The 16,432-nt window shown below is 33.0% G+C and overlaps 2 protein-coding genes across 2 annotated transcripts; one reads left to right on the forward strand and one right to left on the reverse strand.

Annotated features, from left to right (window-relative positions):
* The first annotated feature begins 2,426 nt into the window (after positions 1-2,426).
* Positions 2,427-6,704, forward strand: LOC145793040 (TLD-domain containing nucleolar protein). Its single transcript, XM_082875429.1, has 8 exons — positions 2,427-2,799; positions 3,481-3,953; positions 4,047-4,119; positions 4,251-4,331; positions 4,482-4,545; positions 5,543-5,630; positions 5,731-5,815; positions 6,438-6,704. Exons 1-8 carry the CDS (start codon positions 2,707-2,709, stop codon positions 6,474-6,476), a joined length of 996 nt encoding a protein of 331 aa, XP_082731555.1. The 5' UTR covers positions 2,427-2,706; the 3' UTR covers positions 6,477-6,704.
* A 1,262-nt stretch (positions 6,705-7,966) lies between these two features.
* LOC145793039 (pre-mRNA-processing factor 19 homolog 1-like) lies at positions 7,967-15,616 on the reverse strand. The gene is made up of 18 exons (XM_082875428.1): positions 15,435-15,616; positions 15,201-15,286; positions 14,911-14,982; positions 14,741-14,803; positions 14,395-14,481; positions 13,436-13,583; positions 13,236-13,357; positions 12,936-13,052; positions 12,178-12,273; positions 11,994-12,053; positions 10,841-10,915; positions 9,839-9,943; positions 9,632-9,748; positions 9,472-9,549; positions 9,214-9,310; positions 8,770-8,821; positions 8,532-8,602; positions 7,967-8,399 (listed from the first exon to the last, which is right to left on the reverse strand). The coding sequence occupies exons 1-18, from the start codon at positions 15,445-15,447 to the stop codon at positions 8,284-8,286; spliced, it is 1,575 nt and encodes a 524-aa protein (XP_082731554.1). The 5' UTR covers positions 15,448-15,616; the 3' UTR covers positions 7,967-8,283.
* Positions 15,617-16,432: the final 816 nt, after the last annotated feature.

A 16,432-nucleotide genomic window follows, 5' to 3' on the forward strand; every position in this document is an offset into this window, starting at 1 on the left:
TAAATTTCAAACATCCACTAAAATCCGATACCACAAGAACTATATATAGCAACTCCATTTGCCATTTTATAAAAAAATAAGAGAAATAAGATTTTCATCATTCAATATAATTAAAATATAATAATAATTAGTCGTTTAACTATTAGATAGTTAGATCATCTTCAACGCTGTATCAAAAATTTTATTAAATTTGAGTAAAAATTTAATGAAAAGTTTGATATGATATGATACATTTCAATAATAAATTCAAAATTTTCGTCAAATCTTTTTACAAGCCCAATTGTCTGAGAGGATGTCCAATCATGAATAAAAATTGATGTTCGGATAAAAAAAAACTCCGTTGTTCGTTTGGACAGATGTCTAGGCCAACTGCTACTTGCAAAGTTTGATGAAGTATAAAAGTTCCCTTGATTTGATGAAATAGTTGGTTTTCCTTTCATTTGATATCAATTTGATGAGAGTATTGGAATTGAGTTTTAAGAAAAAAAAAATTCATCAAATTTAAATTTGATCAAGGATTGAAGACGCTCAGATAGTTGGAGATGCTCTACCTTGCAAAAAAAATTAATGAGTTGGTTTTTTCTCAAATTAAAATATAAACTTGATGATAAATTTAAAATATTATATTTATTATATAAATATATTATTAATTTTTTAATAATATTCACAAAGTAATTTATTATGAACTTTTTACTTTAATACGAAACACTATTAAAAATGAATTTATTTATAATAATGATATTACCATATCATTCTTGTACAATTTTTTATGTACAAATAAAAAAATTATAAAATAAACTCTTCAAATCATGCGAACTAGACCCATAAAATATAACAATGAAGTTTAAATTTTACATTTTTTATTAAAACTGAAACTCTTTAAATTTTTTACTTACCCAAAAAAAAAAAAAAAAGTTTAAATTTTAAACTATAAATTATAAATACATTCCTGAAATTTGATTAAAATATGAATCGTCTATACTGTGATTCTGCCCCTCCGAGGTTTCTAATTTTATAACAATGCACCCATTTTATAATAAATCATCAAGTCAATTAACAGTCTTTAATGATGTTAGAAATATATTTCAATTAATAATTTAGATAATTTTATTATCATATAGGAGAGCAATTATAAATTTTATTTTTTTAGTTAATTCTATTAAATAAAAAATTTTAATAAGAGAGTGTTTGTAATTTTTTAAACTACATAGAACAATCTGTTTTTTAAGCAAACCGCAAATGGTGTATTTATAATTTACCCAATTTTAAATTGAAATAAGAAACCTAATTCAAAGCAAACAAACAACTTGTTTTTTATTTTTTATTTTATAGGTAAGTTTGGCAATATCAAATCGTAGTTAAAAAGTTTTAAAAAATCATTAAAAAAAGTAAAAAAGTCAAGGAAATATATAAAAAAGTCAAGAAAAATATCTTTCCTCTCTACTTTTTACAAGTTTTTTTTTCGTAAAAAGATAAAATAATTATTCCAAACATACTAAGGCTCTGTTTGGTATAGTTTGAGTTTTGAATTGTATTTTGAAATATAAATTTTCGAAATAAGTTTTGAAAAGAGAAAAATTATTTGATTGTGAGTTTTGAAAAAAGTTTTGAGTATTTTGAAATTATTTTGGATTTATTTTTTCTTAAATATTTAAAAATTTTCTTAATTTAATTTTTTTAAGGTAAATATTTTTTATTGTAAATATTATTTGTTTTTTTAATATATGTTGTATTTACTACATTTGTTTTTCATTTCCTCACAATTTTTGTACTAGTCAAGTACTATAATTTTAATTAGTTAATGCATATCTAAAACATAACAAATTATTTTGTCAAAACTTAAGACAACTTAAAATTCTACATCGATGTATCGAATTCAAATCCCAATAGTTATGACCATTTGAATATCAATAAAAGTACCAACTATAATTCGTTTTCGTTCGTGCCATCTATTTTCACATGGGCCAACCCCATAAGTACAAAATATTTTAAACATTTTATTTTTTAAATATTTCAAATATTTTTTATTTTCTTGTAAATATTTATTTCTTTATATATATTTTTCAATTTAAAAAAAAATTTGAATCGCGCATATATATCTAAATTATAACAAATTATTTAATAACAAAATATTTTTTCAAAAAGATAAAAAATAAAAAAAAAATTAAAAAACAAAATATATATTTTTTTTAAAAAAAAATAAAGCTTTAAAAACTTGTTTGATCATGAATTTTTTTTAAAAAGAGTTTTAAAAATCTTATTTGATCATGAATATTGAAATTTTTTTATTTAAATCATGATTTAATTTCAAATCAAACATTACTTAAAAAAATTTTCACATTATACTTTATTAAAAAATTACTAAAATAATTTATTTTTAAACCAACCCTAAACATAAAAGACCACGTATCAATCAAAACCTAACTTTTTTTTTGTCTATTATGGTTAGATGGAAGGAATGGAATGGCCACTCGTCTCTCTTTCCATGACCTACGCTACCACTTTGTTTCTCCGTCATGGACTTTTACTAATCCAATCATATGATCATACCAAACACCAAACAAAACTCTCTCTCTCTCTCTCTCTCTCTCTCTCTCTCTCTCTAAGATGATATCCGTACATGCAGCCTAGGGTTAGGGCTGTTCCGCATTGTTCTGATTCTGATCCCATTTTTCCCAATTTTATCATCATCAACACGCAACAATAATGCTTTCGTTCAAGGACAAGGTCACAGAGCAGCTCTCTCGCGTCTTCTCCGATTCCTCTACTTCTCAATCTCCACCTCTCGATCAATCTCAGGTACTCTCTTCCTTCTCCTCTCTATTCATTTTTATGTAATTAAGCTAATTTTGGCTCAATTGATTTGCTCATCAATTAATATGCTCTTTGTTTATTAATTATGAAGCTAGATCTGTTATTTTCTCCGTAATGCTGTTGTGATCGTGATGTTTGAATGCTTTGAGTTTCGTGTAAAATCAAATTAATTATTGGCTATGGTTGGCTGTTATTTTGAAATCTGAATCATATTTGCTTTATTTACATCAAAACGCCCTCAACTGTTAGCTAATTTCACCTTCCCTGACCCCTCGACTATAAAAGTGATGATTTTTATTGTGCCGAAATGTACTGGAGGCGATATTATTGTTAATAATTGAGTGTCTTGGTGTAATCAACCCATCATATTTGCTTTTCCAAGTTATGGACCCTAAAAGTTGGTGATTTTTACTTTGATTTGGCTCCATAATGTCCATGGATTTCCAATTTAACTTTTATATTGATTATGATTATGGTGTGTCTCCACGGAGCCAAAGCTTAAGTTTTTATGTTTTCTTGTTACTTTAGCATTTTTCCGTGTTCTCATTTTAGTGCTTGTTCGTTGATATAATGTTTGCTTGCGTAAGTAGTAAGTTGTAAATTTTCCTTTCTGTTATTGTCATTTGATTGTGTTGGAATTTGTAACATTAGATTTTAAATGTGTAGGCCAGGCCTTATTCTAAAGAGGGAAAATCCTTGTCTTCAATATTTTCCTTCATTATCCCGTCATCGAGCTTTGATGGGTTCAAATCTAACAAGGATAGGAATGATATCAAACCAATTCAATCATCTCCTGTTAAATGGAAAAGTAGAAGTACATTCCATAGCTATGAGGAATGTCCTCATGAATGTGAGAACGAAGAAACTCCAAATTCCTATGGACAAGAACATGGGTCTGGAAGGAGCCCTGAATATGAGGACAAGGGAACATTGAATAGCCACGAAGATGGAGACCCAGGTTCTGGGAGAAGCACTAGCAGTTCAGATATTTATGAAGATGCAACAGATCCATATAATGTGGAGAAGTCTATGTCCTACCTCACAGAGGAGTCTTCCTTCATTTCATCAGACTTGTATGAATTTTTGTTGTCATCCCTTCCCAATATAGTGAAAGGATGCCAATGGGTCTTGTTGTATAGGTAAGTTTTCACTGGAATTCATGGTCTACCCGGGATTTTTTCTTGTATTCATGTAATTAGATCTTGATATATATTCTTTCCAATGAAGGGCAGTACGGTAAAACATGGCATATCTCTCCGCACGCTTATTCGTAGAAGTGCTGATCTTGCTGGTCCTTGTGTGCTGGTATGTGTATTTTCACAAAGTTTTTACAGCCTTGGAATTTCTCCACAGAAAATTAAGGTTTTTTGGTCTTGTTAATTATTTGTTGCAACTTTATACAAGGGATGATCTGAATTGTATTGTTCACCGTCTAGATTGTTGGAGATAAGCAAGGTGCTGTATTTGGTGGGTTGCTAGAGGGCCCCCTAAAACCTACCCCAAAGAGGAAGTACCAAGTAAGTAGGCTGCGACATTTTGAAATGACTTTAAAATAACACACAAAGAGGCACCTCTTTGGTTTTTTTTGGTGGCCCTTCTTATTTTCCTTTGCTTTTAATATTCAAAGCATGCTGACATTGAACTCTTTTACCAAATATTTTTGGTAGGGGACAAACCAAACATTTGTGTTTACGACCGTATATGGTGAACCAAGGTTATTTAGACCAACTGGTAAGCAGTTCATCTTTTTATTTCTAGCGGCATTTATGTTCGTTCTTCCAAATATTTAATTACAGGGTAACTGTAGACTGAAAGAGGTAGGAATGGTATCCTTTACTACTATTGCTAGTGGAAAGCAAAGAACTTCTAGTTCTGCATAAAATTTTAGATTCTGTCCTTAGAATTCTCCCAGGAGTGCATACCATTGTTCCAATCAAGAACTCACCCCCAAATTGTGCCATATTGAGCTAGTACATATCTAACTGCTTAATGTCTACTGGGAATGCACATATTTTCTAGAGATTCACTTGCTTTTGGCATTTAGGAAGGTGTTTTTGTTATTGTTAACTCTCCTTTGTTATGATGCGCCACCCTATGACCATGTATCGTTATGTACTTTTCATATTTTAGTCAACAATATTCAGTTGTTCCTTGCCTTTCACTGTAAAATAATCCCATTAATAGATAAAAACTCAGCTTGCAATTATTTATTAATGTCAAGAATATTTTATACTTTAGACAGTGGGATCCCCAATGTTGATATTGATCTCTTCACATAGATAATTTGTTTATTTATTTCGGAAGGTCTGTATAACTATGATAAATATGTTTATCCTTAAGAAGACAATATATTTTTTTAGTTTTAATTTTCTCTTTCCCTGATCCATAGCATAGACACACATGTATATAATATACTGTTTGGGGTTTTAGTTATAAATTTTCTAGGTAATATCCCTCGATTAATTGTTATGATGGTTGTTTTAATCATGCATGCTCCAATCATCAGGTTGAATGTTGGTGCTGTCATTTATAAATTTTGGAGTATTAAATATGTGAGCATCATGCCTTTGCCATAGGACTGTTCTATTTTAACATCTCTGTCATGTCAAACGACCAGCATGTGAGCTACTGTCTGAACCACAATGACCACCATATGCTCTTCACTGCGTAAATCAGTAATAGGTTGTTTAGATGATTTTAACTTAATGTGCCTCTTCTGTTTGAACAGGTGCCAATCGGTACTTTTACATGTGTTTAAATGACTTGCTAGCACTTGGTGGTGGAGGAAACTTTGCTTTATGCTTAGACGGAGATCTGTAATTTTCTTTCTCAAATTATTTTTTTTTAAAATTTCCTTTCATTAATCTATTTATAGTGAACACGGTCCATCTGGACTCTTGAATTTTCTATGAATAGGTTAACTGGAACAAGTGGACCTTGTGACACATTTGGGAACTTGTGTCTGGCTCACAGCCAAGAGTTTGAATTGAAGAATGTTGAGGTAATGTTCGGCTTTCTTAACCTTTGTTATTGTTTGTATGATTCCCTCGTATCTATATTTTCTTAGCCTAGAAGAATTAGACAACTCAAGTAAAAAGGCAGAAAGATACCACTACTGAAACTAAGTTATGGAAATGCTTTCAAGTGATATGCAGTTTCCTCTAGTTAACTCTGTTAAAAGCCTTATCGTGAGCTAAGTTTGATGTAATCATGTCCTTTCTTAAATTTTTATTGCTTCAAATCCATGTCCTGTCTGGCTGCTTTATCCCATGTCCTCCTTGGCAAATGTGGATCAAATCATTTAACCCTCATAGGTATGTTAGTTTGTGAGATTTGAACAATTTCGAATCTGCATTAAAAGTTGCTCACCAATTAGTTTGGTAGTAACTGATTGGAAGGCATGAGAGATAAAGAACACACTATCTTTTATTTATCAGCCTTGAGTCGGACAGCCACCAAAGGCAATTTTTCTATTTAAATGAGCAGAAGACACTCTTGAAATATAAATAAAAATTTACCATGGAAACATTGCGCGTTTTGTTTCCCAAAATTCAACTTTTTAGGTGTACTGTCTATAACCCGGATCTAATTTTTTTTCCCCTTTTCCACTCTCATCCTTGCAGTTATGGGGGTTCGCGCATTCATCACGGTACCTCACTTGAGGTGATGCTAAGATGCTTCACTTATTTGTGTCTTTCTAAATTATTTGTTATCCGATTATTTATTCTTTTCTATTTCCTGTTTAGATCTCTGCCTTTTTTTCCCCTCTAGGAGATTTCTGATTGTGCATGTAATCAATGGCTTCTGTAGAATTACGAAATCTTTATTTATTATTAATTTATTATGATACAGAAGCTCCCACAAAGTGTATAATATAGTTTTAAGTTTGATGTGGTGTGTGCCTCACTTTGAATGAGTTTGTTCATACATTTCATTATCTTATGTTTCAATTAATGTAACTCTATAGTGAAAATTGTACAAATTTCTTAGCGACTATTTCCCATGCCTTTGGATATCAGTAATAGGACATCCACACAAATGTATATAAAAAATCAATGTGCAGTTCAAATTTTTTCTTGTGGTTTCTAATCATGCCTAGAATGAATCTAAATTTTTCTGTGCAATGGATCTATGAAATCTACCATGGTCCCCTGGTATTTCTGTTGGACCACGTTTACAGGCTAAGCACATGGTTCTGATACCAACTTCAGATGCTGGTTGCTATGCCCTCCTGATAACTGGATTGTTTAGGATAATCTAAATAAATTTATTTTTTGACTTTTTATGAAAAGACATGCAAAAAAATAAAAATGTGATGTGATCTGAAAAATGTGTGATTATTTAGTATTTTCAAAGTATGAATACGTGGTGTTTTATAAAGTTTTGATTGGTAGAGAGTTGTTGGGATTCGCGATTTATGTTGGGGATGGGGAACAACATGGGAGCTAAATAATTGATGATTGGTTTGAAGTATAATTACGTGATATCCGGGGATTATTAAATAATTTTTCCTAAAAAAGATATAAAGATAAAAAGTGTGCTATTTTAGTGCACTCCAAAAGTATAATTACTCTAGCATGGCATCTGAATGGTAGTTCAAAGGGTAGTTTCACCCTGCTAAGAAAAGGAAAATTATCTCAAAATTCCCCCAATATGATCTCTAGTAATGTGATAAGAAATTGAATTTTTGATGGTTAATTTTTAAGCCAATCAATAGTAACGCAGTGTAATTTGCATTATTGTGAATAAATTTAAAGATAATGTTTTAAAGGTATCATACTTTTTTCTTTCGAAACAAGAAATGCCAGAAGTTTATAATTTGTAAGTCACAATGGCAATGAAATTAAACTTTACATGGTTGAGTTTGCTAAAAATAAAAAATTGACATAAATTATGGTGTCATTGTGGAAAAGTTACGCCTGTTTTTAGGGGGTCTCAATCTTTTTCTAATGAATAATATGAAACAAAGAGAGAATGCGGGCTAGGCAACCAAGCACAACATTAACACTACCTGCAGATGGTTAAAAGTTTCTGGAATGCCCAAAAGGATCTCTACTAGGAATTGCATTTGCAGCCTGTAGAACAATCAGAATGTTGAACAAAATAAAGAAAATACAATTGTTCTCCAACAAAAAAAAAAAAAAACAAAAAATACTCGGAATGACTTTGATTCACACGGGGTGTATACTAGTATGACAGCTGTTTTTAGGATGGTTGTTGCCGACACATGTATCTCAAACATAACACCAATGACTAACAGCAAATGTGGCTCAACAAAGCACAAGGAACAGTGGATCTTCATATAATACATTGTTGCTGCATCTTTCGAGTATACTACATTTCAACTAGTACAGTGATCATGATTGACACTCTTCCTCTACCGCGAAATCAAATTGCAATTTAAAAGGGGGGAGGGAAACAAGGAAATTGAAACTACTCTTTCAAAGAGCAGATGCTTAGTAAGCCATTTCAAGATTCTAATGGGCCATCGTCACCTGGCAGGCCAAATATACGGAGGTTTCGGTCCATTGATCCGACTGCTAGGTTCTTAGCATCTGGACCAAATTTCACACAAGTTGCTTTACCTGCCATCCATAACAGATTTACAATTTGAACAGAAATCAATGATGATGTCTGACAAAAGAGAAAATTCGAAAAGCATGTTTGCTGCACAGGCAAGAGAGAGAGAGGGAGAGAGAGAGAGACAGAGAGAGCACCTGTGCCAGACAAATCAGGGAAGGTTTTGATACAATTCCACTCAGACTTCACATTTGCAACTTGATAAACCCTGCAATAGCATGTGTATTGATATCAGTTTTCTAAATTAGGAGGGGATCAGATCTGCACTATATGGTTTATATCAAACCAGGAAAAAAAGCAGCAGCCAAAAAAAAAAAAAAAGAGAATCCAAATATCAACATTTATCAAAAATAAAAAATAAGAATGAAAAGCCACCTTATATCTGAGCCGGCAATTGCAAGGTAGCTTCCACTGTGGTCGAATTCCACTGCAAAAATAAGGAATAGAGTTAACATAATACATTGTTTATGACGAGTAATCTTGCACCATAGAAAGAAAATTTAATGAAGCAAGCATAATATTCTCCTTACTAGGGATGATATTGAAATAAGGTTGTAAGAGAGGATAAAAATCACCACACCAAAGAAAAGAAACAGCACACTGAATACACCAAAACCTCATGCCATGTACAAAAATAATGAAAAGACAAATAGGCGAAGCACATCAAACACCCCAATCCCTCCACCCGGAATTAAGATTTCTAGTTCCCCTCAATCATGAGGCCAGTGTGGGGGAGGTAAGTTACTCTATATTCTGGTTTGTTATTGCTAATTTTCTACTAAAGCCATGAAATATTTACCAAGGCATTGAGATGCATACCAGATTGTGTAGGTGTATTTTCATCATATGGTGAAAATGTCCGGAAGTTCCTTAATTTGCGCAAATCCCACAGCTTAACTCCATCATGTGCTGCAGTCTGATTAGTCCGAGGAAACAATCAGAACAAGGTTATGTCGAACCTCCTCTCCCGGTTTTTTTTCTTTCTTTCTTTGTGTGTGTGTGTGTGCGTGTGTGTGTGTGTGTGTGTGTTGTGGTTATGTTGAACCTCCACAGCTTAAGGTTATGTTGAACACATACCGCTAGGAAATAACCATTTTCTGAGAATGATATAGCAGTTACTGCCCCAACATGCCCATCAAATCTTGCAACATTTGCCTGCAAATCAATAATGAAATTAAAAGGGTACGAGAAAAAAGTATAGGAACGCATTGTGGACAGACCAGCAGAAGATATTTACCTGACTTTTTACGTCCCAAATTTTAACAAGTGACTCCGAGGTTCCTGTTCCCAGGATGAGACCATCGGGATGAAAAGCTGCAGATGTGTAACCCCCAGATCCTGAGGTATCTTCAACCTACAGAGAATCATATAAGTGACATGGTCCACAAGTAATGTAGTGAAGCATATGTGTGTGTGTGAGAGAGAGAGAGAGAGAGAGAGGAACCTGTGTGAGGCATAAACCAGAAGACACATCATAAAAGCACCATGTATTGTCAAGAGAAGCTGTCACGAAGTAATTATTGGTGGCATGGACAGTGACTGCTTGCACCTGTCAGAGTTGATAGGTATGTCATTCTAAAATTGTGAAATGGGCACAGGACTAAATTAGGAAAACACAACAATAATTTATAGCACTTATCAAAAGAAAAATAGTAATAATAATAGAGCTCAGTACTAAAATGGAATTCTGGAAAAATGTAGTGACGAGTTATGAAAGAACTGTTAATTTTGGTAGAACAACAAAGTAAGGAAAGAAAAGTATTCAAGCTGATAAATAAGGCAACTCCTCAATTTAAATTCCAAATTTCTAAGCTAAATTATCAAAGAATTAGCCTAAAATTATTTTAACGTGACAGGCATGTCCAAAGTGTATCTTTGCCTTGGAATTCCAAAATGAAAAAACCATCACCCATCAATTCCTGCAAATCTACAGGATCCAACTATTAAATATAATCCCAGTACACTTACTTGGAAGCACCACCAGCATTGATGTTTCAGACAATGTGTCAAGTGTCAGCTATCATCCTTCATTTATTTTATGGCTCTAATTTGTTCTATTAGAAATTCTTCAAGTTTCTTTTTAGATTTTTCAGGGCTTTAGACTTTAGATTTTTCCAAATATTCATGCATATGGATTGTCACCTTATATATAACCACATTTGCACGAGTCTATTCTCACACAATTTAACTCAATCAACAAGCAAGCATCTAGGAAAGTTTTAAGAAAAAATTGCTTGAAACCATGAGCTTGAGTTTCCTCCCATTGGATTTCTTAACACCTACGAAATATTTAAAACACAAAGACACACATATGCCCATGCTTAAATTTGTCATAACAAGCAAATTCTGAAAAATTTAAAAATAAAATCTATGACAAAAACTGACTGTTATCTCACACAATGCAAGACACATCACATATATGCCTACAATTTTAAAACTGAATTACCTCGGCAGTATGATCCTTCAATATATGCCTACAATCATAGTTCCCATTTTCAGACCCTTGCCATACACGAACTGTCTGCAACATCATAAAAGTAGAGAATCAAGAATGCGAATCCAACTAAGTATACAAACAAGACTGTGCTTCATAGAATTAGAAATACAAGTTTACGAGTATATAATCAAACATTAAAAAGTTGAAAACCATAATTATAGAATATTATGCGGAGTGTAAAAATGAACTTCTAGGACAAGATAAAAACAAAGCTGAGTGACTTCTATCCAAGCAAAAAGCATAGTTTAGTAGTAAAAATAACACAAAGTTGAACAAAAGTTACTCTGAAGATTAAAAATTCTTATTGAAAATAAATTATAAAGAAAGGGAATCCATGAGAACCCAGTAAGCTTGCCCAGCCTGGTTGCAGACCAGTCAAACATCTATCATTACTTCATGGAATCAACACATTGTTTGAACTCGTAAGTGCAAGCAATGTAGAGTTATCAAAGCATATCTTAACATTAAGTCTATAAAACCTATTTGCATGCATGTGTGCATTTCATAAACTAGATAAAGCAATTGAGTAGAAAAGTTTTTTCCAAGCCTATAATTTTCTTGGTAATGCATCGCGTCAACACATTATTTCATACTTTCATGAGATCAGCAAAATCAGTGCAAATCTATCGAAGTGTATATTAGAACAAAAATAGCCCTTCATGTATAGCAGCTCTGGCCTAAGAACAGTCAAGTGCCTTCACACACACACACACCCAAAAAAAAAATTATGAATAAAAACACAAAAAGGGAAGGAAAAACCCACAACTTGAGCTCTTTTTAATGGTCAGAAAGTGTCGAGTGATAACATTTCAATTGTTTCCAACAATCTAAGACCTAATTTTGTAATACCTAATACCTAGGGGATTTGAATTCCACCCACCTAATTCTTTAGGACTGACTAATATCTGATTTGCAATTGCAGATCAGAATAAAAATTTCAAACGTTTGTTTCTTCAAGTTTCTTCCTTCCAATCTACCAAGCATAGCATTCAAAAATAGAAAGAGAAAAGCAACAAACAAGCGGAGCAAAAAGGCAGGAAAGGTAAAGCAAAATTTTTCAAACATAAAATATTTAAATCCAATGGAAGTTGGCATGGTTTACCTTATCTGCTGAACCGGTAACAACCAACTCGCCCTGAGATACAAATTTAACACTAGTAACCTGCAAAAGGGCAGATGTAAAAAGAAAAAGAAAAAAAGGAAAGAAAATAAAAGTGAGCTTAGCCAACAGATTTAACCAAAAGATAAAATTCCAACCATATAAAAAGTTAAGGAAAGGACAGAACCTTCTTTGAATGACCACTAAGTGTAGATAAGATCTCTCCTGATGGTCGATCAAAGAGTACAGCATTTGTATCAGCCCCACCCGTTACTATAACATCCTACACACCAGCAAAGAAAATACTTAAATCTAATTTGTGGAATCTAAGAGTTCGTTTTCCTCCAGCAGTCAAATAATTTAGGAACTCTAAGATAAATCTGATTACAATTTCCCTAAAATTCAAAACAGAGACAATCCAAATGCAATGGAAAGCCAACTCAACATTAAATTCAAGCTCCAATTATTGAACATATATTAAAAATAATAATAATAAAGATTTATTTTATATTGGCTTGCCTGGCATGTCAAACATGGGACCATTTTCATCTTATGTCATAAAAATCAAGGTTGAAAAAATGATTTTGACCTTCGGAAATTCCTCATTCTATTTAAAAATATATACTTTTTCCTCAAAAGAAAAATAGTCAGATAATTCACCATCAAATGATGAAAAATCACAGATTCCATGCTCATAGAATTTCTAACTGATAGTACCTACTTATTAATGTTGAATTGAAAAAATTATGCATTCATGCATTCCAGACAATAATAGTTAGAATATACAAACTGTGAAAATCATGACCAATCCTACCTATCTACTACACTATTAAGGAAACAACATAGGAGCACAGACTAGAACCTCACTTAGCATAAGGCAATTCAACAACCTCAGGTGCATGTTATGGCAGCAGAATGCAGTTTAAATTGTGGTAAATGCCGTACCTTGGAGTAAACGATATCCAAAGCTAAAATGCCAGGTTTGCTGGTTTTGTGAAGTGGATAACTTGAGAGTTGGGTATAACTCTCCACAGCATCAACAGAGGCCAATGTTGAAGGGATCTAAGGAGTAAAAAGAAAAGAAAAAATAACTAATATCAAAGAGCATATACAAATTAAGGACAACTGTATCACAAAGAGCATAATTAAATAAACATTTAATAAAGGAAAAAATAAATAAAAATAAAAAACTCCACTTTCTGATCTCATGAAACAATGAAATTATACAAGCATCACAAAAAATACCTGCCGCTTTTTGCGCTGCTGTGAAAGTGTCGCATTACAGTCGGTGAGCTCTGCAATAATGGTAGCAGAAATTCCTGTCCGAATTTTCTTTCGATCAGGACCCATATCCTCATCTGCAAGACCTGCAGTGACAACAAATAACACAACTGAGAAATCATATAACTTCGAAAAATTAAAGAAAACAACCTAGAACTATTTACCTCTTTTCCCATTGCTCAAAGCAGAAGCATTAACTGTAGTCTCTATTGGCACTGACATTGGTACCTGTCTTTCTGCTTGCGCCAGTAATGACCTTGCTTCATCCCCTTCTTTCTTCAGTCTTGCAATTACACGACAAGCAGCATCATGCTGCCAACAAGCAGCAAGTAAATTTGACAACCAAATCACACTAGGTTAAACAGAAAATAAGTGAAGAGACAATTCATACAAAAATGGGGAAAGAACAAGGAAGGAGAAATAGAAGGAACTGAACCGTCAAAACTGGGAAAAACATGAAGGTAAAAATAACTCATGTGGAGATCATAATCTCCTTCATGTCTGAGTAAACTTTTCCTCGATAATATAGAAAACTGTCATAGTCCATGCAAACTTTTTGATACTTTTTGACGGACCAAGTAACCCTGCATGTTTTAAAGGGCTGCTGAGATTCTAAATCAGCCACCCTAATTACTCCCTCCTTGTTTTATAATCTTGTTCATAAGAAAACCAACCAAAGGGTAGATTTTCTCTATTATATTTCTTTGCAGACCTACAAAACTCCTAAGTAAATGAATTAAAAACTGACTAAAGTCTGCAACAAACATGGTGTCTTGTGATATCTAGACCTTGTACTGCTCAACAATTGCAACCCATATTATACACAGATAGTCTTTTGTAGGGATGGATTGTTTTGTACATGGTCCATAGCACTGAGGTTCTTATTTAGGCCTTGGGGCACTGATGAAGAGAAACTTATTTTCGAATGTTCCAATATTAACTAAACAAAGTGCAAAACAATGATAATATTTTGTTTTGAAACCAAATAGAGGAAAATATTCTACACAATCTGTACAAAAGATCCAAACTTTAGAGAGCATATAAGCTCATCATCAAGTACTTGCCCCCCCCCCCCCCCCAAAAAAAAAGAAAAGAAAAGAAAAGAAAAGCTCGTCTTTAGTACCTGGTATAAAGCATGACTTAACTCTTGCCTTGCTGTGTGTAGTTGTTGCTCCAAGGCAAAATTGGATAGCATCAAGCTGTCCCATTCCTATTATTACATTAAAATGAAAAAATATAGATCAGTTACTAACATAAGAAAACTTCTTCTTATGAATGTAAACACAAAGCCAAAACAGCAAAACTATAACCATGAATGAAACCCATTAGATTTACCAGTTCATATAAATGTGCTGATAGTAACCATTAAGTGTCAGGCATGATCAGTGTTTCGAGGGAAATGACAACGTGAAGTTATACCTAATAATAAAGTCTATAGAAATGGCATGCTAAGGGTTGGAAACACGTACTATTTGGAACATCCCAAGCATCCCTGGAATGCTTGCAGCGTGTACTGGTCGTGGCTTAACTATCTGTGCATAATTCTTGTATAATTAAGCTTCAACAAACCATAATTTACACTGAAATAATACTAACAACACATTGCAGACAAATGTAAACAAATCAGTATACAGCATACCTTGCCGGTTTTAATTGGGACAATATTGTCCATAGACAGAGCCTCCCCAGTGATAGGGCATTTTCCATATTCCTTTTTTTAAAAACCAAAATGCAGATTTCCATTAAACATGGCATTTAGAATTACAATGCAAATTCTGATTAATACCCAAAAAAAAGGCCAAAATAAAAATCTTTAACATCCAAAATTTTCAATTTTATGTTTTTCTTCGAGTTTTCTCGGTAAACAAACAGAGCAAAAAGGCAGAACACATCAAAGCCCTATCACGAAGAGAGGGAAAACGAACATACGGAAATGTGTCTCTCAATCAATCGCTTCTCGAAGAGAAGCCCCGACTTATTCGAAACCACCGGATCCTCCGGCACCTCACCGGAAACTGTACAGACAGATCAGAGATCAGGAAGCTACTAGACCATCACTGACAACTATAACATTTATAAATGCATCTCTGCAAATATATATATATATATATATAAATATACACACATAGAGAGAGAGAGTGAGGGAGAGAGAGAGAGAGATACTTGAACAGTTCATGGAAGAGAGCTAGGGTTTCTGCAGAGGACTCCGGAGCTTCGCCGCAGTTTGGAAGTAGAAAACTGCTGAGAGAGAGAGAGAGAGAGAGAGAGATGCTTGCGGTGTGATACGATTAGTAGACCGACCCAAACATTGATAACCCGATTCGTTTGTCTAAATGGAGCGAGCTAGTTCGGTTCTGTTGATTTTGGCCCGGATTGTTATCTCATCCATTCCTTTTGTTTTCTTTTTATTTTTTTATTTTTTATTTTTCATAAAATATTTTAAAAAATTATTTGACACTTTATTTTAAAACTTTTTTAAGCACTGAATTTTTTTTGCATTATGGAAATTATTTTTTTGCACAAAAATAAAAAATAATATGAAAATGAAAAGTAATTTTAACCTTTTATTATTTATATTTTTTTTAAACATAAAAAAATATATATGTACAAAATAGGAAAACAGACATGTGAAAATTACATATTAGCTTTGTTTGGAAAGTTAGTTATTTTAGTTTATTTTTTGGCTATTTTAGTTTTGCTAAAATAGTTGTATTTTGGAAGATGGTTAGTTTGTTTTTGTAGTTTATTTAATGGTTGTGAGAAAAGTGAAATGATTATTGTGCGAAGTAGTTTTTGGAAATATTCTTCTGATCCACTGGGACGCTCGAGATCCTCATCTAACGACCTGAAAGGGAATAAACACTCTGGTTGGGGATGCCGGAATTAGCACTCCGACAGATAAGTCAGTATATATTTTCTTGATTGCTTGTATCTTAAGTTATGTACTAATTCTCACATACCTTTCTCTGACTGATGATCCTCTATTTATATTATTCTCTTCGGGCCTTAGGGCCAGGCCCACCCTCAATCCATTACATGTACTTCTACTCGGCCTTTATTCTATTGGTTGGAGTGCTGATTATTTCATTTGACTCTTCAATTGGCTAGGATCAATGCCGAATAAAGGTTATGCCCCGAACTGAACTCTTATCCATTCGTCC

Source organism: Camellia sinensis, chromosome 6, assembly GCF_055761805.1.
Source record: "Camellia sinensis isolate YWXY chromosome 6, ASM5576180v1, whole genome shotgun sequence".
Classification (NCBI taxonomy): Eukaryota; Viridiplantae; Streptophyta; class Magnoliopsida; order Ericales; family Theaceae; genus Camellia; species Camellia sinensis.